Source organism: Cardiocondyla obscurior, linkage group LG04 (genome assembly GCF_019399895.1).
Source record: "Cardiocondyla obscurior isolate alpha-2009 linkage group LG04, Cobs3.1, whole genome shotgun sequence".
Classification (NCBI taxonomy): Eukaryota; Metazoa; Arthropoda; class Insecta; order Hymenoptera; family Formicidae; genus Cardiocondyla; species Cardiocondyla obscurior.
Window position 1 is genome coordinate 4,040,676 of NC_091867.1, and position 24,134 is coordinate 4,064,809.

Below are 24,134 nucleotides of genomic sequence, written 5' to 3' on the forward strand. Positions count from 1 at the left end.
GACGCATGGGCAGAGAGAACGCCGATGACAATGAAACGTTTAGGAGGGCTGGCCATTGTAATAGGCCGACGATGCGCCTGCTTGGTAGCTCCCGATGGCGTGCACGCACTGGCGTATCCCTATTGCCGCGCGCGCACCGGCTTCGGGCAGAAAGGGGAATGCAGAGCAGATAGTACGAACGAGAGTTAAATGGAAAGAGGAACGAAGAGCTCGCTATTGTTATCAGCATGACCGTGGATTTGGTTAGCGGGAGCGAGACAAAGAATTCCTATGGTGAAACGCGACGGCGAAACCGTGAGGAAAAGCTGGACGGACGAAGAGGGTGAGACCGCGAGATAGTTGACGAAGGAGAGAGAGAAAGAGACCGAGAGGAGAGAATCGTTGCGGCTATGGTTATGTGGCCACACCCCGCGAAGCCAGCCAACGAGCTCTCCGCCGACCGACGACCCACCTGACCCTACAATGGGCAGATCCACGTAGCTGCGCTCGGTGGCTATGCATTGTTCCCCCTCTGTGCGAGTTAAGCGGCGGGCATGCCGCAAAACGAAGCTAAAGTATGCGGCGTGGGTGATAGATGCAAGGAGGATAGAAAACTAGAAAAACGTGCGATGATATATTCAAAGCAAGATCTTTCTATTAAACGCGTATTGTTCACAGCGGCCGATACAACGACAGCGACGTCGAAGACGCCGAGGATGCGATGCGTGGCGAACGGTTTGAGGTCGTTAACATGTTTAACGGTGCATGAGCGATGTAGAATCGCGATATGTCCTTTAATATATTTACGTCGAGCGCATCGCAAGTAATTCGACTCGGATACTTCCATGACCGCGTTCTTTCTCTAATCGCTTTCCTGTCATCTCGCGCAAACATCGCAGGACGGGGGAGAACACGTAGAAACAGATATTGAGACCGTTGCTCCTGGCGGAATGCGCACTCCGTTCGAGAACGTAGTAACGAATGTGAAAGTCCATAAAATGAAGATTGCTTCGAGTCAAAGGGACATTAATGATTTAAAGAGTTCTGTAAATCTTCTTACCACGCACGCTCTTATTAATGAATCGTGGCGTGCACGCATACTCCTCCCGAGATTAAAGCGAAATCGTAGACGGTATTCTATCGCAGTCACGTCAGACAAGCGGTATATCTCGAGGGTCAACATTGAATAGCATGTACGTTTGAGAAATCGCGAAACACTCCCGAGTGGTATGCCTCAACGGAATTAAAGCGTGGAAACGATTCAAGCTCGTATCGCCGATGCGACAGCGAGATTGAGTCCCGTAACGTCTTCGCGCAGATATCCAGATAGACAGATACGCGGAGCGTGTACACCTACATCAACAAAACCCGGCGAAGGCGACCCTGGCTGCCTTCTCCTCTGCGATGGGTCGATACTCTGCAAGCCGCCACCTTCCCCCGCGCTACCCTCACTCCGCGTCTCGTGCCTCCTCTGTCTTCTGCCCCTACCGCCGCTGTTTCCGTTCAACCCCTTCCATCCTTCCTCTCACATACCCATCTTCACCCACCATCGTACCGTTTCTCTCATCCCTTGTACTTCCTACCCCTACGTCGTCCTCCGTTACCACTTCCTCCTCCTTCTCCTCCGACCGTCTCTACCTTCCCGCCGCTGCCACCGCCGCCTCTTTTACCCTCGGTGGCCTCGTCCATAGGTGTACCAGTTGATTGATCGTTTATCGATACGCAGAGGGCCCACCCCGGCGAGTTGCGGGAACGTCCTACGCCCGATCCTCCGCTGTCCTTCCCCCCTTTCCCTTCGTTCCGCGGCCCGGCCATTCCCACTTTCAAGTATACGCATTACACATTTATAAGGGCGTTAAACACGAGCCGCATCGATGGCATAGAACGCTGTACAAGGATATATATATGCGTATTTCCCTCATCCTCTTCGTGTTCGTCCCTCCGCGTCTCTCTTGATACTCTGCCCGCAGTTCTCTACTCTTTCCTCCATCCCTCTCTGTCTTTCTCCCTCCCTTCCTCTTCTCTCTCTTTCTCTCTTTCTCTCTCTCTTTCTCTCTCCTCCACCCCTGTAAAGCCAACCGGCCGCCTGGCCAACGAAGCCCCCCTACATCGGTTTTGTGTAGGAAGAGCCATGCTCGATTGGTGTCGGTGTGTTTGTAAGCGCGCCGGGCAACGTCAATGTTTCGAGTCGAGCGTCCGCCCCCATTATTTTACCCCCGGCCTTGGAACCGCCATCCCATCGACTAGCTCTATACAACGCGGCGCGCCATCTCGTCCCCCTTTTCCTCCCTCTCGGTTTCCTCCACCCGCTCGTTCGCGCGCAGAGATCCCGATACACACAGGCCGATACTTATTGATATGGGCTTCCGCTTACCGTTGACTACATACGTGACTTAACCGCCGGCCCCGTGCACTTCCGAAACTACTACATCAATTTTTAACTGCGCAGTCAGATTTATCGGAGCTTATATTCCGCCCTGTGCACGCCCGAGCAACTGCGCTTGTGCTGCTCCACGAGTTTCCACTATTCTTATATCTCGTTTCAGCCCGTTACTTCATCAAATTCGCAGTCAAGCGGAATATGAAACGCGCACCGAGAAATACCGAACGTATCGACGCATTCTTCTATATCTACCGAAAAAATTGCAAATTATCGTACAGACGATAATTGTAAAACTTGGAGCACGAATGCTCGTCGCGTTCGCGCTGATTTTATCGGTCAAAAAAAAAAAAAAAAAAAAAAAAAGTTGATAACGTCGTTAGTTAACGAATTAAAGCAAGGTTATAGATCGGGAGTTCTCCCAACCCCCGAATGCGAGCTTTCAATCGTGACGTGGCATCCACGGTGTTGACTGTCCGTCACACATCCCCGAGCCCGAATGACGACGTTTATAAGCTAGTGTCAACAACGGTGGGTAATGATGTGCGGTCCCCATGTTCAGCAACCAAGAGCTTCCCGGCGGGTGGTCGGGCACCCGCAACGTATCATCCCGTCACGCTACATTGAACGTCATTGTCCGAACTAAAGTCGCCGTTTATCGCTCAACGGGTGACGGTACGCGAACAGAGAAACTGAATACGCCCAGCGCGAGCGTCGTCCGTTCCCTTGCGCCGGCGATGCAAAAAATCCGCTCTCAAAAAAGCGACATATCGATTTACGCGCGTTCATTACCGTAGATCGTACCTTCACTAATTTTTAATACAAATTATAAATCATAATGACTGCATTTTCTACACGCAGATATAAGAAAATGATTATTTCTGCAATGCAGTTTTAAAAAAATTTCTTTTTACATAGTAACATTATTTTATAGCAGTATATATTTTTTTTTAAATAAAATATCGCTTATGTCATGCAGACGTAAAGTTTTTTTAGAATTCCATGAGACAGGGAGCATTTCATTGTGACAAAGACACGCGTTTCTATCCCCTACATGCGACAGATGATTTACATAATTCGTCATTGGCATCGCCTTTGCAATCACCCCTTGACTAACGAGACTACCCCAGCAGGGGGGATGTTTCTGCAAATTCACTTTCGCTCAACGTTATACACTGACATACGATTATCTTTGCACGGTTAAAGCATTCAGTGCAACTGGTAGATAAAACGGAAAATACGACCATAGCATGAATTGCAAAACTCATTTAACTAGAAAGAAGAGAAAGTGCGAAGATGTTATTAATCAATGTCGCAGTGTCCTTACGATAATTGCTAACAATAATTAACGATATAATAATATGTACAAGTTTTGTCTCGGGAAGATATATAAATTCTTCATACCGGACAATTGCGTTGACTTGACATTATTCATTATTAACAATAAAAGCCGCGATTAGATATTTATTTTTTTAAATGCATATTTTTTAAAAGGCACAATGAACTTGCTAAAATTTAAATGTTTAATCAGCGACGCTTCGTTCGAGTGGCAGAGGCAAAAATAAACGGAGGAGAGAGAACGTGAGTCAGCTCGTGATTGTAATGTGTGGGCAAAGTGTTTGTTCGCGATAAATAACGACAATACATAAACGCGTATATCGCAAAGAATTCTGCATACATCAAACGTCATTAATACTTTCCATTTCCGGGTTAGACGTTTACGAATAGAACGCATCTCGCAACTGGATGTTCGTATATCATAGCTCTTGTGTCTGACAGTAACATTTTTTAATGTCGACGAATATACATACGCGTATAATACATATTTGAAAAATCAAATATGAGAAATGGGAAATATGTCGCGTGCAGTGCTTGAAATTATTTAAACTGCAAAAATATAAAAATGCAACACAATAAACGTGAAAAAAAAAACCATTATTTGCACATTAAAGTCTCGTGAAAATAAACGCGAGCGTTTAAATAACCACGTACAAATATTCGATCGACAACTATATTTTTTTGCAACGCAGAAAAAGTGTATCGCGAGCCCTGGACTCCGCCGCACCTGATCTTGATTACTTTCATCTCACGTAGATCGTTCTGTAGCAAACGCGACAGAAATTACCCGCGGCGCTAGATTTCGCTGCGTTCTCAATAAGCGGTGTCTGGAGTCTGGACCAACAAACGCTACGAATGCCGAGGACAGCCAGAATGGACTCGCTGAGCACTCGCGAAATTCATAAACTTCCACCACACGCGTGCCTTCCTTTCTTCAACGATTAGAAGTCGCATATTCTCCACCGCGCATGAATGGCTCTCCATTATGGAGACGGATTTTCGCGACTCTTTACTAACTATGACTTGCACACGAGCGCTGCCGAAACAAATAATTCTTCGTCATTATAAATGAACCAAGTTTCAGCGGAATTTGCTTTAACTCATTATCGACTTCTTCGAAACGGTTTCGCTAAACTAGTCGACTCGTTACGTTTTGACAAGGTTCCTGCAAAAAACGTTTAAGGATATGATTACTCCGCTTGTTTCGTAATAAATAAGAACCTGTTTGTCGCCGTGCTATTAAATCATAACTTTTATAAAACGATAATACAGTAAATTATATAAAATGAAAAAGAGTTTGTTTGTCAATTATTTATACAAATATTGATATATGAAAATAAAATTCGTGAATTTAATTGAAAATTTTATGCAAGTGATCGTGCACCGTATTAATTTTCTTCTCTTCTTTTTTTTTTCTTTTTTTTTTTATCAAATTTAATTCATATATACTTAAGTAACTTAATTATAAAATTATCTTACAAGAACGGGAGGTAAAATAAGTATCGCGATTGTATTTCAAAGAAATATACAACTTGAAAACAAAATTTCACATATTGCAGTTAATTACTTGGTATCCATCGTCGTGTGCGTATACTTTTTTTTGGGGCCAACGTATTCACATAATTTCTTTCGAGGCATGCTCTCTTATATCACACAGCTTTATTCGAAGAGCATGCCGCGGGACAGTTTATCATCCGCTATGACCGCCATAGGGCCTACTGTGTCGATAACGATACTCGAGGTGAAAAGAAGTATCAACTGCGAAGCGATAGTGATACCGAGATGATCTCATCGTCTCCAAGCACGAAATCCGACGTATCTTCGCAAAAGAATTCGCGATCAAGTTACGAGGCATTTATTATCGCGATAATGACCGAGCTTAATTACTTGGCCACTGTAAACACGTCACCCGCGATGCCGCCCGGAAAAATGGATGCTGTTAATAATGAATGCGAAACGATTGCCATGAATTGTGCCGTATGTGAAAACGCAAAGGTCATAATTTTTAAAACTCGGCCGTTCTTTTCGCGCGACAACCTGTTCAGTTGTTGCTCGCAGCAATGGGCCTGCAATATTGTACGAAGTTCATCTAAACGAACCTGTTTCCGCAGAACCGTGGAATTAACCGTTACGAAAGATCGTGCCGTATGATAATGAATTTTCTCTTAAGCTTAGAAAATATCGTATACGCGCGGCATCTTCGTACATGCAACGAAATTACTGCCGGTCCCGTACCGTGCGCCTCGCACAGATGAAGAAGCTCTCGATAAGCCCAAAGATACTTGATTATTTAATCGACGCGCACGACAAGTTTCGCACAAATAATGCGCGTAATATCGGCTCTGGCGTACCGGCCCCGGCAAGGTTCCTCGCGGACAATTTTCCGCAAGAATGTTCGAATCGCGACTGTTGCGCAACGTGCTCGATCACTTACAATACACGCAGCACACGCGCTCGCACGTATACCGCGTACTTCCCCCTGCGAGTTTCTGCTAAATAACATCCATTACTCAGGAATTTATTCGTAGGCTCGCAACAGGGCGCCGACATTACGAAGCGATAGACAAGCGTCCTCTTCTATAAACGTTTCCGCGAGGGGGTACGTACCTTGTTCCTGGGCTAGGATACTTTCGTCCTCGTCCTCGTCTAATCCTCGACGTGGCTATATATACGGGATAAGAACATCCGCAAACTTCCGTATTCATAACTATTCAGTCGCGGAGCCGATGCGACTTTCGATATGCGCGCTCACAAAAAGATCTAAAAAGATTATTCGGCAAATCGTTTACAGAGAAATACACGATGGCCCTGATGTGTTAAAAATAAAAAATAGATCAAGTCGATTTTATAAAAATCGATGATGTAAAAAAAGAACAAAAAAAAAAAAAAAACAAGAAATTGATCAATGAACTCGAATGTTAAATTCTGCGTCACGTCTGAATTCTTTTTTGTTTCGCTCACCTATTTTTCTCGGGGTACGCAGGTACAACACGCGCGTGTACGGCACGTATATCCACTGCTCGTCTGTCGCTGGGGCCATTTTGCAATATCGCGAGCTTTACGAGCAGATTTCCAACCAGCCTACACGACGACCCCCGCTGACGACGATAGTGTTAAAGCGGTAGCGTGACTGCACGCCGCTTTCCCCTCCGTTTCCCGCCGCGACGAAAAAGCGTCGGATCGAGAGGATCGAGGGGCCGAGGCGCCGTGACGATCCACGCCGCGGCCGTGCGGACCACCCGATGCGCCGGGCATCTGAATTAATTATTTGTTTTAATATAAAATCCGCGGGGTGTGATTTAGTTCGCCGCTACGGGGGCAAGTGGTCGGGGGGCCGAGCGCATAAACAAGTCACAGCGGTCGGGACCCTATCTCTTTGCTCCTCGTGGATGCGTTCCGCGCCGGCGAGAGAGGTATTCGGGCGCATATGTATGCCGTATGCAACGCGCGCAAAGGAGAGAGCCGAGCTAACGAGTCGCAGTCACGTCGGCCCTGCCGCAGCACGAGGAAAATCGCGCTCGCCGGGATCGGCGCGACGCCGATTATCGATGGCGAGATTTAATCAAGCATGTCGATTGCTCCTCGGCATTTATGGCGAATTTCACTCTCTTCGCGTCCACTGAATCATATTTTTTGTCGGGGCGCGAGATTGGTTTATGCAGTGCGCGCGTCTGATACCAGATAGGTCGAGTATCTTAACTGCGATCAACTGACCGTCGCCGATATCGTCGGTTTTATTCGGGAAACGTTCTCCATTTTTTTTTTTTCTTTCCTTCTCTCAACGTATCGCTTTGATTAGTTATGCGAGTCTAAAATATCGTGAGTTTGGTACTAATGTCATGACGAGTTCGCTATATGTTGAGTTGTTTTTTGATCCCGCGTTTTAAAAAGTTCCGTCAATTACTTCGTCTAAAAACGCGCGAGTGATAAATTTTTAAGATCTTGATCTGCAAGTATACCGATTGCTGAAAGACAAAATAACTCGGCAATGATAAATTGGATTGTTAATTCGCATATATACAATCCATAAGTTGAGAATTTATTCCTTTTCGTGTATCATATTTCGTAGTATCTTATCACAGCCACGGCTATTATATAATAATTAATTATCCTATTAATAATGGAATAAGATAAAATTTGTAATTACAACTGCCAAATGAATTAGTGTAACAATTTTTCCATCTACCGCTATTAATTGTATCTAATTATCTCTTTCACGCAATGTCTGAACTCTGTGTACGAGTGTAGGTGAATTAATTAATTTCTAACGTTCGGCACAACTCGCAAATCGACAAAAACAGAAAATCAAAGAGCATATATAATATTATGCCACTGTTCCGTGAAGCAAACAGGAAAGGGAGGAGCAGAAATTCGAGTCGACTTGGAAGTCTCGTTAATGGATGGAAGGTCGCGTGTAGAAGAGAGTAGCGCGTTCAGAGCTATTGCCCGGCATCGGTGGTCGGCAAGCCACTAATCACCACTAATGTTAATATTATGCAGCAACCACAATGCTCTACGTGGAACCCCGATAAACCATGAACGGATCTCCGGAAGATGCATGCAGCCGTCTCATGCGATTCCCTTGTCGAAACCACGCCACTACATCCCGATCGTTTTCTTCATCGGTCTTTGCATGCAAGTATACTCATTTTCTGAGTAATGTTAAAGTTTCAGCATAGTCGCGACTGTGATCTTTCTCTCTCTTTCCTCTTATTTTTTCTCTTTTCCTCTCCTTCTTGCTATTTCTGACTGTATTATTTAAAGATTGTTTTTTATTTATTTTTTTTATTTTTTTTTTTATTATTATCGTGTTTGGTAATTCTTGCTCAATTAATCTTAATTACACAAAATAACTGAGCTGGCAAAATGGTTTAATGTCTGCGTTTTCAGTAATGCAACGCTAATTGTATATACTTTACTCGTAACCTATTCGATTATGAACAGTAGGCGAGAGTTCATAGATCACCTTGCGGATTCTGTAATCTAGCAGACTCTTAACGCCACTTATGCGACCCGTCCACGAAATCGAGGTCCCGGAAGATACCGCGCTGAGGGAGATTATCATTTATTTTGACGTCTTTGGTAATCGCCAACGCGCGGGTAAATGTTAATGGACGGGTACTGACGGCAAGTTGAATACGTGCATCGATACCAGGTGCGTTTTGTTCGACTCGGCACTCTATCAAACCGGCTGACCTATCAACTTGCCACGTATCACGAGCCACGACAAGGGGACAAGTTCTGAACTGCCATAAGTGGCCGCGGGTGGTCAATTAGAAATGAATATTCAGCATTTCACATCCATTGACAACGATTCCCCCGACGATGAGTTATCGGAGTCGGTCACGCGAATACTTGTACAAGCTAATAGTACGATCCATGCGCGCGCGCACAGCTAACTGCGTACGATAACGATAATTACAGTGTTCCACTGATTAATTATCCGCGCAGAGGGATTTTTACGCGCGATTTAAGGAATCGACGGGACCCGTATTCCAATTAACTCCATTCATATTAACATTATAATTAAATTACATATTCCCAACGCGGAGAAAAAGGCGCCTGATTTATTTTATTGCCCGAAGACTGCCGGGACGGATACCGAAATTGGGTTACCTTAATTGGAGGCAGAAACGTATTCGCATGTGAATCCGTCCTCGCACTGTCCGTCGCGTTTCCGTATTCACGTGATCGGGGCGTGAATTCCGCGTATTTAAGTGTCCGTTGCGCCGTGGTGCCTTTCTTTACCCCCGGTAATGATCCCTTTGTCCGGCGAGTGAGCGCGACTTTAAGTGAAAACGTCCATTCAACCAACGACAACGACGGTTTGCGCCCTGAATATATTGCACCGATTGCGAGGGGAAGATAAGTACGGGAGACTGAGGTCCATCGGTTCTTAGCTTCCGATGATTCTCAGCGAAGAAGGTGCCTTTTTTCTTCGGCTCGCTGGAGAAAAGGAGCTTAACGCTCGCTTCTTCGGTGTCGGAAAGAAAAGAGAGAAAAAGAGAGAAAGAGAGAGAGAGAGATATTGCGTTATTCATGGAGGCAAAACGTCGTCGTCATAATACGAGCTCCCTATTACATCGATTTCGGAGGAAGCGGCTCGTAATAAAGCCCAGCAATTATTCTGATCTCGTGAAACTTGCCCCTTCGCGGCGCGCACGGTCCTCGCCGTTTTCCCTATAACGTCCATCACGGCGTGGCAACACGAGCGATCAATCAACGTGAGAGATACGCTATTAGCGTGAGATTTTTTTACAAAATTCAAGCTTCGTTCATTTCGACGGGATAGCGCGTCGCGATAAATCGCCGGCCACGACGTCCGTGTTTATTTGCATGCGCAGATGGCTTTGACGAGCGTCCGTTCATGCTGGCCGCGGGGGACGACGAAATGTGTTTAAGCCGCATCGATTCGTCTTGAGCCACGCGAACACCGGTCGCGCGAGCGGAGTCGTTATCACATCTGGTTGAGATTTTCACGAGATCGGCCCTAAGTCTTTACCGCGGCGAACCCCGCAGAATTTTTCCAGAGAATTAATTAACACACCCGCGTCGCCGTAAGCCGCTTATTGCCACGACGATAATCCGGACGTTAGACTCGCGGACGCGTTAAGCGCTAATAGATGCAGTCGAATCGCGCGGACTCTAGCGAGTGTGCTCGTCGAGAGTAAATAAGCGTATCTCAAGTGGCTCTATTAATAAGTTCCCGTGAGCTTATAATCCGGAATATATTTTTTTTCCGAGACCAGATACCGGCGCGCGGCGGTATCACGTGCGTCCAGCGCCGCATCCAAAGGCACGTCGATCCAGAAGCCGATCTCGCATCGAGATAATAACAGGGAGATCGCCCCGTGGCGTCGGCAGGCGGTTAAAATGTACCTGGCGATAGTCAACGACCGAGATCGCCCCAAACGGTCCTGACCTACCGATCGATTCCCCTCGATCATTTGCACGCGATTTGTTAAACGCAGTTAATTCCTCCTTCCTCCACTTTCTCCCTCTGCCTGTTGTTGTCCCAGCTTTCTTGCCAAAAATACATATATTTGTAAAGAGATCTCCTAAATTTTTTTTTTTGTAATGCTAAATTAATTATAGAAATTAAATAAATAATCAATTTTCCAACGAAAATTTAAATGACGAAGATTATCGAAAACAAATAATTTACTCATCCATGCTCGTAAAGTGTCTAAATAAACAGGTTAAAAATTGTCAGTAACCGAACGTGTTTTAATGAAAAAACATTTAAATTTCCTGTAACGATTGCATCACTTACTTTACCGTATCCTGTTTGGTGCGAAAGACGCGTTGTTGGATAAAAAAAAGAACGCGTATCGGATAAAAGTGGACAAAAATCATGGCGAAACGGGCATTAATTTGCGTTTCCGCAGCACAAACGGGTGCGCGGATAACGAAGGCTTATTAATAGAGAAGGCAGCGCATGCCAGAAGACGACTATCCCTTTTTCAGAAAGAAGCCTGCGGCGGCATACTGCCATGCTACTACATATTTGCACGTACTTCACAAACAGATAGGCACTCGAACGAGTCGGTAATTACGGATGTGGCTCAAAATAATGAAAATCTATTAGTTGGTACAGCGTTTAACAGCGATGCTATCCGTTTAGGAGCGAGTAACACGTCCACCAATACACATGTACGGCTTGGAAATGGAATCTCGCCGCATGACAGGACGAATGAAATCTACCTTAGAAGGACGTTCGAAGCAGGATGAAGGTTGTAGCGAGAAGTACGCCAACAAGATCTATTTCATGTCAATCAGATCTTTATAGAATGAAACAAAATTAGGTGAGGAAAAACATTTTTTTTCCCTTTTTTTTTCTGTTAGTTTTAAACGTTCGTCCACATCAGACTCGGCGAAATTGAGTAATAACTACATATTTTTGTCCCATTCCTGAAGAAAAATATTACAAAATCTGTTACATAGACTTGTGCCATATTACAAAACTCATTAAAATTCTGAGTATAAGCTTATCGATAATTAACATAAATTTACACTAGATACCAAGCCTGAAAACCGTAATCTGACTAGATTTAGTTACGATGATGTAAAGCAAGTTTAATTGCGTTCATAAATAAAACCAATTTACTGATCAATAATACAAATACCTACTTAAAAATTTTTGGTACGTTGAAAAAAAAAATGCTACATAAAGTTATTTTATTTTACGATAAAAAAAATAACGATTAATAAGCTGATCAAACGAGCCGAATAACGAATTAATAAAAAAAAAAAAAAAAAAAACTTGTCGAATATCGGTCGATATTCTCGATTGCAAGCGCCTATCATCGGAGCACATCGCGGCGAGTCGATTAAAGCGGAAACGGTACAGCGTGAGGAGAAAACAGATATAGAGAGCGCGCCGTCAACAGCTCGGATGCTGCGGAGAGGATCTTCGCGCGGAGTGAGCGCCGCGTTTCGCATCGGCTGGCCGGCCGGCCGGTCGGTCGGTCGGTCGGGGTCGCTGACTCGAACGGTCGCCGATCCGTCAGTCGATTACTCCGGGGATCTTACGTGAACATGGAAACAGGTTCTTGGAATCCGGTTCTCGATTCTACATACGACTCTAATCAACGCGGCTAGATTGCTGCATCGTATAGGTACATACGCCGTGTACGGCGAGCTAGCGCGCTGGACGCTCGCTCGCGGTCGCATGCGTTACCTCGTTATTCCCTCCGGTATAATGTGCGTTGTTTGTTCGACTGGCGACGGCCGTTCTTCGGCCGGCTGGTTAAAATGTATTTAGAACTGATTTCATCAACGTCGCTTTGGACGTAGTTAACATACTTCTCATTTTTCTTTAGCCCGAGATTAAGAAAGTGAAAAGATATCAATTCTAAGTTCGACGTGTGTGCCCAATTAACGTTGACGGGGATAATTGTTTTTTTTTTTTTTTTTTTTTTTAACGTTATGTAATAAATGACAGCGGCATTAATTATTAAACTAAAGATCTTTCGGTATAATTTAAATATCAATTTCGGCTGTTTTTATCGATGCAGAAGATGATTCGGTAATTACTTGTTAATTTATTAGTTTAATAGCTTTCGGCACTTTGTGTGAAATATTTAACTTGCTACATTGAATTAAAATACCATTTTTATAGTTTAGCCGAGTAATATCTGTATATTACTGACAATATAAATGACCGCCAATCTTCTCGGCCAATTCCCGTTAAACAAACGTCTTCGATTACGTTGACGGTTCGGTGACATTTCCAATTTCGGTCACTTGCCTAAATGGACTTTTGTAAAATTGGACAAGCCAGAGGCCGGTTTATGCTTTGTATGAATTGTCACGAAGGTGTTCCGTCAGCGGCTTCTTACAAGAAATGAAGTTACAATTACTCAAAATTCGTCGCGCGGCTCACAGCAAACCGAAAAAAATCGCGATGCGTGCGCCAAGCAATAGCTGCAGCTGGTGACTTTGTTTGTACATACACGTGGAGCAAAGTCGGAGTCGCATTTACGTGCGCGTCAGTCGAAGTCGGAAAGATCAAGCCGAGACGAGAGAATTGCGCTCCCTAGTGCCGATTTTACCGTGGCTACGCCACGGTAGCTGGCAATTATCGTTAATTGAGATCCTGAAATGCAACGCCTTACAGGCAGCTGCCGCGACGGAAAACGATCTCCGCGATCCCCGATGAGTTTCGCCGAAGAAGATACGCCGGGAACGAAGCCGGTCCTTTTTCGACCCGCCGCGAATCCTTTCGCCAGCGATCGTAAGCGGCACATGCACATCAAACAGTAGGGTTTTTTTTTTCCTTTGAGCGAGATACTTTACGATCGCACGCGCGATATGAAACAATATTATTCTCCTTAGCGCTTTTTTGCACTTCGTAAAACCGGAAACGTTCGCGGCTCTAATACGCGTTGCTAGCGAAGCGCGACCAATTAGCGTCATTCCTACGTTGCGATAATGTCAAATTATTTTAATGTTGATATTACTAATACGCATTTTTTTCCGATATAATGCGCACAATACGACTAGTTACGAAACGCGAGAAGATAAAACCGTTAGAAAGGTACAAAAAGAAAAAAAAAAAAATAAGAATAATAAAAATAGAGAGAAAAGAAATGAGAAGAAAGGCAAAGAGAACGTTAGAAATAGAAATCGGAGGCTTCTGCATCAATACGTCGCGCTGTGAATAATAAATTTAAGCGATCCACTGTGACATAAGAAAATATTCATTCTTTATTATGGAGATTCGTGTTGAATGATCTAGCCGATAAGCCCACTAGTAAACCACGTAACTAAGGCGTGCGACAAGTTCGAAAAAGACCGATCGGTTTATCGGTGTCAATGAGATGCGCGGGACCAGGGTCCTGGATCAAGGTCGTCCACCTGCCCGTCAGGACCAGGTTATCTGTCGCGCGCGATCCAGCGTCTCTCGCTAGTCCACGCCTGCCTGCGGAATACACGCACGGTTAGACCGAGTGAGAGAGCGAGGTCCCCTCGTTACAACGCAATGCTCTGCGCCGCCACCAGTCGAGAATGGAGACATCATCCCCGATGATGCCGCGGAATCTGAACGGAGAAGCGTCTTTTCTCTCACGCGCCCGGAACGTTCGAGCTGTTCCGGAAGCGCTCTTCACGCAACTGACGTTTGTTTGCCGCCGGTTGTAGGTAGCGAGTAGCTCCGCGAAATGATATCCGCGGGAACGGTTGAAATTCGAGAGCACGCACTGTTAAAATACGCATTCTAAATATTATGCGACTTACCAATCTGCATGAACTTCAGCGGAGTGGTAGAGTTCTGCCGGTGACTGTAACATAAAATGGAAAACATTAATGTAGACATGCCTGTATATTATATTAGTTAATAAAATTAATAAAAAAAAGTAAATTTTTTTAAGAAAGATTTTATTAAAAAAAATTTATGCTTACCTAAAAGTTGCTCCGCCGATGCATGATGCCTTTCCTAGGCTCTCCTCCTCCTCTCAGTCCTGATCACTTCAACGAGGATGTCAGTCTGGTGCTCCTTCGACGAAAGTCTTCCTCTGGTCTCTGGATTTTTATCTGAAACAAAAAAGTTATATTTTATTAGCAAAAATGACGAAAATTAAACGTGCTGAGTTACAAGTAAGTAAAGCAGTTGCGCACGCTTCACGTTTTTTTCACGTATTTTTCAAAAGATCCTATCTTATTATTTTATTATTTTATTATATTTATATTATATTATATTATTTATTATTATATATATTAAATTACCTTACACGGGGAGTTTTTTTCCCTTCTCATATTTTCGTCTTAAAGTATTTTAATACTATCGTGTAACTTTTAGATATTTCTTTGCTAATTAGAATACTCGAAAAACCGTATAATAATGTTTCACACTGAAACAGCAGAAGAGCAGTTTTCATTTAGATGTGCGGGCAACTTTTTATTACCTCCAACTCACGCGTGTGACTTTGGCTATCAATATGTTTCGTTTTGTGACGGTAATAAATATGAAATCATGAAAATAATTTGTGGTGCACTGTACCAATAGTTGCAGAGAAATATCCACTGGACGCAAGAAGTTCAATTAATTTTCGACCGTTATGAAAGAGCTGCGACAGAAGCTACTTGTACAAGTCTTTTTTGTAGATAATGTACTGTATTACGAATGAGGGTTTTACACAATCGTCGCCATCAATAGCATCTCTAACTCAATTCACAGTTGACGCAATAAGATTTTTTTTTTTTTGCGAAACCACTATGCTATTTTTGCTTCGGTAAGCTAAAGAAAATGGCTATTATTTTAATACGTAGAATACACGAATAATTTTTATAATATTAAATAAATGTAAGTAATGCTTGGATTGGAAAGTGTAAAATTCTATGAACGACGAATATCACTGAGAGAGACGATTATCAAGCTTTTTCTTCGGCGTTGCAACGGAATGAGATCGGTTATCGGTTCTCCGTGTCTCACGTCGCACAATATTTCCCCGTCAGAAAATAATCCCGTTGCACGACAACGGAGAAAATACCGATAGCCCAATACCGCCGGGCCGCAATATCTCCTGACACACATTCCGCTTCTACCGGGATGAAAATTCGTGCCAAGTCCGCGTACGGATAAAGTAAAATGCATCGTTGATCGGGCTTATGTATAATCCGGATGCATCGGCAGGTGTTATCGCATTATCGCAATTGCGCTACCGAAGTTGTAATTTTCAAGCGCGAGTAGACGATCCAAATGCAGAAAAATAATGTATATGCACATACACGTGTATATGTATATAAGTTAGCGCTGATGCGACACAAAAAAAAAAATATATTTATATATTGCCTGTTCGCGCATCTGGAACGACGTAATGCGATATATTGCGCGGGAGCTGGTTAATGCCGGTTTATCTATGCTACTATCTAAATCATCGTGTGATACCGCCACGCGATACCGTCGATTGCTTTACGGCTGCATAAATCCACGGCGGACCCCTCGATGTCGCATCGGCGCATCTTCGCCGGCGCGATTAATGGGAGATTTGTAAAACGCGCCAGCGTTTCGTTTTGACGCGCTTTTGCGTATGCACATTCGCGGAATTCGCGCGTTACTTTCTAAAACTCTCTCCGACGTCCTCTCCCGCGATCGCGGCTAATTATTAGTTGCCGGCGCGCATGACGTGGACATTTACACTCACAAAGCTCTCGCTCCAAGAGCAATTCGTAATTCGCTAATCATCAATTCGTCGACGCGACGACGCAACGAATGCTGTCCAGGCTTCCCGGCAGCGCTTTAACTTTCGCTAATCTTCTTAAATAAATTGTTACTTACGGTTACTTACTTCGAATTACCTTATCTCTTAATCACAATAATTTCCTTCATCCAAACGCCTTTCATTATTTCGTTAAGTTCGTATTATACTTTTCTCTTTAAGTTCGAGAAAGCATTAATCTTGAATATTTTAATATCGCTACACGGGAGATGCGATCGTGAAATGTCACGATCTTTGTCCGTCGAATTTCGCGTTAATTGAATCCCGACGTTAATCCCGTGCTTTTTAAGATCGGTACCGAGAAGGAATCTGATAAATAAACTGACATTTGTACTTTTACATTTTACGCAACACTTTTAATACTTTAATCACGCAACGAAATAAAAGTATGCGTATGTTTTAACATTTAATAATGTTCCATATATATAAAGTGCCTTTCGCTGAAACGTTACGTTTTATATTAATATAAAAGAAAACAGGGGATTAGAAATGGCAAATAAAATGTCAATTACGTTATACGTGTCGTTGTCCCTTAAAATCGAAATTTTCAGGAAGAAGAAATCGAGTGCAATTTTACTTCCACGTTTCGCCGAGCTCGCGATTAACTGGCGGTATGAGTGCCTCTCGCGCGCGTGCACGTCGGCGTGGCATCACGAAGGTCTCAATGCCGTCCGCGGAGAGCAGCCGATTTCGACGTGGCCGTCGAGCGAAGGAGGCTTCCGACACGACCCCGGGTCACGCGTAGCGCCCGAGTAAACACGTGCACATGGGCCCCGTCACGCCGCGAAGCCCCCGGCATGTCGTTTGCGTACGTACTCGCAAGAAAGCAGACAATAACAGGCGTTACTGATGTGAGCTGAGGTTGTTTCGCTCCGAAAGCACGGCGCGTTGCGCACAGGTGAGACGAAGTAAAGGGAGACGAGAGGAGGAACCGAGAGCGCGAAAGGGAGACGGGGGACAATCGTGATCTTTCGAACGCGCGACAACGCGCGAGGAGAAAGAGTCGAGGGCGGCGGAGGGCGGTAAGAGTGGCAAGGGCCCCGCGGGGACAGGCGAAGCATCGTACGTTCGAGCCGGTGGGAAAGAGCCCGAAGAGTGGATCGAAGATGTAAGGAGGCCCGTGCATCACCTGTGTCGGCCCACGGGTATCGCCGCTGGCGTGCCGTGTAGCGTTGCGAGATGAAGGAAGCGGGACGAGAGAAAGAGAAGGAAAAGGGAATCCCAATCGGTGGTAGGGATAGCGTGGGTCCGCGAAGATAGACTCGAACGAGGGGCACAGCGAGAGGTTCGGGGGGCCACGGATGAGCCGCGCGCTGCGTGTGTGACAAGTGAGGCCCCAGGAGGTATCGGCAACCACCACAATCGCGTGGACTCGCTCATGCGACCGTACGTGGCGAGCAACGGACAGAGAGCGATCGACCGACGACGACGACGGCGACGACGACGACGACGACGACGACGGTCAGACGAGCGGGCTCGGTGAGCAGGGGCGAGAGGGGGAGACAGCGGCAGTCGACCGAGAAGGGAGACAGGGTATTCTCTCTTGTACTGTGAGGGCGACGGGGCGAGAGGGCCTTCTGGATGCGAGAGAGGAGCCGCGCGCGGCTGCCCTCCGGCGCTCGTCCGACGGCATTCCTTCCACCGAGCGAGTCGTCTCTTCATTCTTCTTATCGGCCTCTCTCTCTTCCGCCTCTTTGTACCGCCATGCGCGTCCTCTCTCCTTTGCTACCCTGACTCCTTTAAACCTTCCCTACCCGTCTCACTGGCCGCCCAGCCCCACCTGTCAGCCACCTCGGATCCCAATTTTAGCCTGGAAAGATGCCTAAACACCCGACTTTGTCACCTGCCATCCCTTGAATCTCGCCGCCTTTCTCTTTTTCTCTTTCTCTCTCCTTACCCTTCCTATCCCTCTTTTTTCCTTGTCTCGCTCTCATTCTCTACTTTTTATTGTCATTTGAGAGAACGACATCCGACTCCACGAACATGATTTAAAAAAAAAAAAAAAAAAAAAAAAGAGAGAGATTTCTATTCGCTTGTCTCTTGCGTGAGCGGATTCCTCCGTTCCTTTTGTTGCGCGGCCTGTGTTATTGGATAACGCGTATACGATCGTTCCAAGCGTGAAACGCTGTGACACCGAAATACAGAAAAAAATATATTTTATCCAAAAAGAGTTATATGCTGAATAATTATTTGTTAATGAAAGTCTGTTAACGGGATTATATATGCCGTCATTCCCCCGCATTAATTGCGCGCTACATAAAATACACCTTGAAAAGTGTCATAAGAAATGTCCGATGGCGAAAAAGAGGAAACAGATTTCCCTCTATACACGTTCGTTAGCGCGGAGACACGTTCGGGCGAGTAAGTGCGATCGTCGTTGATATATAAAATTTGAGCAACGCGGTCGAGTAAATGAAGATTTTCACGGTGGCGCGCGTTCGCGAGTAGACGGTATTTTCGCAGCAATTAAAAACGGTCGGTAATTTCTTTAACCAACCCTCCCCCTTCGTTCCCCTTTCCCCGCCGGCGTGCAGCGTCTCCTCCGTCGGAACTAAGTTTCAACGCCGAGATAACATCGAGCCACGGGGTGATAAGTTACGCAAACCCCCTAACCGTAGAAAAACAAATGCGTTTCCGACGGCAGATCATTATACGGAGCGTTATTTATTCTTGATGATCATGAAATACCGGTTCCCTACGGGGCACGGCCGGAGCGTGCACAATAATTAACGTACGATAGCAATAACGATAATTCGAGATCTCGCGCAGCATTCCGGCGCTACCGGACACCGGTGGTGTGCGCTTCATTCATCGATCTCGAGTTTATATACCTCGCTACCAAAGCATCGGCCCGTTGCTCCAGCAACGGTTCCGATTCTCGGCGTATCAGTCCCGACGCGAGGCCGCGGAATCGGCCGCGATTATCAGCACGGTGGTGCGTACCAAATCGGTATTATCTAATCGCAGCTGGCATACCGGAGCTACCGCGATCTCGTACTCTCCCGGCGCGGCGTATCACGTTTACACGGACGGATGTAAGGTACGTACGCGCGCGTTTCACGTACGCGTACTTCCACGTGCACCGCCCTTCATGTAGGCAAATCAACGCGCGCACCGCCGGTCGTTTCCACGGCTGATTTTTACTCGCGGCAAATAATAAATTATCGGGGCGGCCGTGCGTAATCGGTTCGGAATATAATCTGCGCATGGACAACCGTATCGCGCTGCGGTAGCAGCGGAGGCTCCCTCTTAGCCTACAATCTGTCTTACATATTCATTATAGCTGCAGGGTGAGCAGGTATTATCTTAGATGGTCGGTTTGGAACAACGTATAGCTTGTAATTTTCAAGGGGCCTCTCTCTTCCTCTCGGACCACCTCCCCTCGTTCCGCGCGTTTCTCTCATCCGTTCCATCGTGCTCTCCGCCGCCGTTCATCTCGCCTACACTTCTCTCGCACACATCCCTTACACGCGTTTCCCCTATCACCACGCCCGGGCGCTCTAAGTCGCGACCCTTCCGACCTCGGTATCGCGTACCCCCGGACACCTGATCTCGCCGTCGTTAGCCGCGACGTAATGACAGTTCGGTACGCGTGTGTAAGTGCGCAAGTACAAACGTACGTGCACGCCTCCGTCTGATAATATCACGGCCTGACCGATAATTGCCGCTCGTGTGCTCGCCACAATGGCCCGAGTGACGATCCTGGAATTCTCGGAACTCCGAGCGGCGCCTTCTCCGGAGAGAAGAAGACTCGTCGTTCTCGTCTGTACCACGCAACGACACGATACTCTGAATACGCATCGGGCTGGCCGCGTTCAACTTGTTCAGTCGCGAGAATACGAGTTTTACTTTCTTCGTCGATATCGATTTTAATACTACGTTATGTTAAAATTAATTTTACAGCGCGATAAAAACATACGGGGGCATTTTTTACGGTAACGATAATTAATTTATTTTATCTACAATTTCGCGAAATTTTATCTTCTTGATGCAATTACAAGTTCTCTCACAATTATTATGAACTAACTACTCACGCAAGTCTTTACGATCCACGTATTTCCGCGGAGACGCGATTAGATAGCAGAAAATGAACAGACGTTCTCGAAAAGGACTTAAGGGTGACGATTCCCTAGCGACTTGCCGAGTAGGGATTATCCTTCAATTTTCAAACTTCGGGCGGTGCATTTTCTTGACACGACGCTCCGGAGAACATACTCGGGCGTTATAGTCGCTCGGTGTATAACGTCGTTATGCAGGTAGGTGGAGAGCAGGTGCCACATGAAGTGAATGACTGGTGGCATATAGCAGCAGCGGTGACGAAGGTGAAAAAGAGAGTAGAGAAGAGAAGAGGAGAAAACGAGAGGAAGGGTTTGGGGGAGTAACGCGAATGAGGTATGCGACTCCCGTGAGTGGATAACGCGAGTTTAGTGAATGGGGCGAATGAAGTGAAACACTCGAAGTCGACGGAGCGTGCAACGAGTAGGTGATACGCTTTCTAATTATCGGAATTAACTCGACGGGAATAGAAGCGCAGCTTGGCACGCTTCGGGCCGCGCCGCGCGATCTTCGTCTCCCTATTTTGACCGGAAAACACCGAGCATAATTTCTCGTACCGGTTTGACAATTTTTTTCGTAATGGTATTAATATTTCGTGGAATGTTGCATAGTATTTTCCACTTATCAATACCGTTATCGTCGTTTGGTTTTAACGGTTGGCGATAGCGCGGACACGCTGAAAACACTTCATCATAAAATTATCATTATTAGCTGACTGGTTTTAGAAAATTTCCCTGCTAGCTTGTTATCTCGTATGGTCGTGTAAATCGAGCATTAATTCACATGTCTGTTAAAAATGCGCTTGTCACGTAGACCTTTTATATTACCGCTATTTTTATAGTATAATATTATATCCATATGCTTTCTTTATCCGAATATGAAAGTAAAATAATAGGCGCAATCTAAAACGAAGCGGAATAACAACGGTTTTCAAGCTAAAATCTTGTCGAGGTTGATCGATTCTGCCGGGTAGACGGCTGGGACGGCGAGCGCCCGGAATCGGGGCACGCTTGTCGTACGTCAAGGCGGGGAGGAAAGTGCACCAGCAACAATAATCAATGGAGTTACTGCATTGGGGTGTGGCGCGCAGTGCCGGCGCCTCCTTGCTGTCCGACGTACTTCGATCCGTACCCCTTGCAACCCTGTCTTCGCCTCCCTTCTCTAGTGACTCCTTTCTCTCTCTCTCTCTCTTTCTCTCTCTCTCTCTTACCTATCTCTTTCTTTCTCTCTCTTACCTACCCTTCCACCACCCTTTCCTCTTAACTCACTAGCTACCCCTCCGACGTTGTAGGTATCGACATCCCGTCTTGTGTCTCGTCTTCCTTCTACTTAGACATTTCTATCTTACGAAGCGAATTGTAAAAGGAAACATTTATCCGATGCAGCAGTTATGCCACGGAAAGAGTAATTACAGACAGATATCAATTATGTCTAGTTTATGCGATCATTTTCGCGTTAATTCCGAAGATTGCGCAGTCAATAATTTTCGTAATTGTCTCAACACGCCATTCTACTTCTCTCTCTCTCTTTCTCTCTCTTTTTTCCTCCGCATTCCTTGAGCGATAAAGTGACACAAGGTTACGCAGAGTGATTTTGATTTTGCAACAGATAAAGTAACGACATTTCTGCGGCAGATAATTATGAACGATAATCATAGGCTATCGCGATACAATAATAAAATCGCATATTCACGCGGTCGGTTTTCTTTGGGCTGAGACGCGCGCAGTTTCTGGTACCTACTTCTGGACCCCAGGGGACTGGTTCCGATACCGAGACCGTGCGTGGGTGGAGCGGATGCAGTAGCGCGACCACAATGCGTTGCAGACTGCAGGTGCAGCGCAACGGAGTGTCGGCAAAAGAAGTAGCGTTGCGCTGGTCAGCACTGACACGCCCGGTTGCTTATGCTTCCGGCGCCAACATATCCGGACCGCGCAGTCTGCGAGTGCCGAGTGCACCACGGATGTCGCGCTCGTTTTGCAGAGATCTGCTGCTACACATCTGTTCATCGTTTATCATTGAAATCACATTGTGAGATAATTTTTCAGAAGCTAATCTAATTACACGTACATCACGATTCTGCAAATTTGATATTTTTGAACGCGAGGGGCAATAATTTTTTATAATCGCTACTCTTGAAATAATTAGATTACAAGCACGAGATGATTAATGATTCGAAAGATTGGTGACTGACGTAGACGGTTCTGTTTGACCGCGCGATGACAAATTGATAACGTCGGTAGTTTAGACGCATTTACGACGAAGAATTCGAAACGACGACGGCAGAATGGCATTTTACTGGTTACAGCTGCCGCGCGTTTGATTATTCGCACTTCCGCTGCATCGAATCGCTCCGTGCGAACGTCCCGCGGAATTTGCAATTCTCATTCTGCTGATAATGCCGATCTTGAAGGGAGAATCGGCCGAATGTTCCCGTGAATACATTACGCATTTCTTGGATTGTATATGCGCGTAATGTAAATAATGGCGATAATGCCGACCGTTGCGCGCACATCGGTACGGGCACACTATTTAAACGGCCGTGCTTTCTACATTACTCGTAATTTATTCCGGAGGCAATTACAGCTCGGCAAAGCTATATTTTATGATCGCTAATTGGAAATCGACACCGTGCGACATTTGAAAAGTATCATCTCTTTTAACTACTGCGTTAATCATTTTAAGTGCAACTCGATAATTGGCACTAAGTGCTGTAACTTTTGCCTGTAAAACTTTTTCTCCTTCTCCCTTTCTTTTTCTCCCTGTCTCTCCCATCATTAACGCTACTAAACGCAGACGGTACGCCTCGCATACGATAACGATGACTTTTAGCGTAGTCACCGTTGTCACTGTCAAGCAGTCAGCACACCGGTGCCTGCTGCCGTCGATATTTAAACCAGCACCGTCATCCCTCGGCCGGTCCACATAGCTCATTCATGCTCGCTCTCCATTCAATCTTCCGATCAGAAACCACCTGATCGCACGCTACCGTTTGTGCCTGCTATGGGACGGTACATACCCGGCGTTACATTATTTATTGCTATTTCTAATCGCCTTACAATTTCCGCCGGCTTGTAGCAAGAGCAATCCCCGATAGTCAATAACGTCTTAAACATTGGCATTAGTTACAGTACAAAACGTCGAAGAATGCACCGGCTAGAAATGAAACGTACCTTTTCTTTTTATCTCCCGCGAGAAAACCTCATCATCGATCGATCAATCAATGTATTCGTGTCGCCGTGAAGCGCGCTTTATTCCACAATCAATCAAGAAAGGTAAGGCCGCGTTCCGCGCGAACAAATGCTCGTCCAAACTAATTAAAACATACAAGTCCCGATTTATCTATGTGCGCGCCGGTATCTTTATATAAGCGTGCAGCCAGGCAGGATCTTAGAAGCGGTCATTAAGAATTGCAACATGAAGGAACATATAGTTATTGTCCCCAGTGTATACAGGTGGAAACTCGTTATAAAGTACTTGTTACGCATGACGCAATCCTCAATATAAGTTATACGTCACAGCATGGACGTCAATGCAATTCAAGTCATTATTGAATGATATATAGATAGTCTTGCGCCTAACAAAATGGGACGTCTTACATCACCTCGTGGCAGAGATAATAGTGACGTATTATTAAGCCTGCGTGTACAGTATAATGACGAATA

At 45.5% G+C, this 24,134-nt stretch overlaps 1 protein-coding gene across 4 annotated transcripts in view; it reads right to left on the reverse strand.

Moving 5' to 3' along the window:
* Positions 1–14,510, reverse strand: part of Ten-a (tenascin accessory) — a 448,965-nt gene extending 434,455 nt beyond the window's left edge. For all 4 annotated transcript variants that reach the window (XM_070655994.1, XM_070655991.1, XM_070655993.1 and 1 more), the window contains exon 1: positions 14,435–14,510. In XM_070655994.1, the coding sequence (XP_070512095.1) occupies positions 14,435–14,487 (53 nt within the window). In that variant the 5' untranslated portion in view covers positions 14,488–14,510. The remainder of the gene's footprint in view (positions 1–14,434) is intronic.
* Between the last annotated feature and the right edge of the window lie 9,624 nt (positions 14,511–24,134).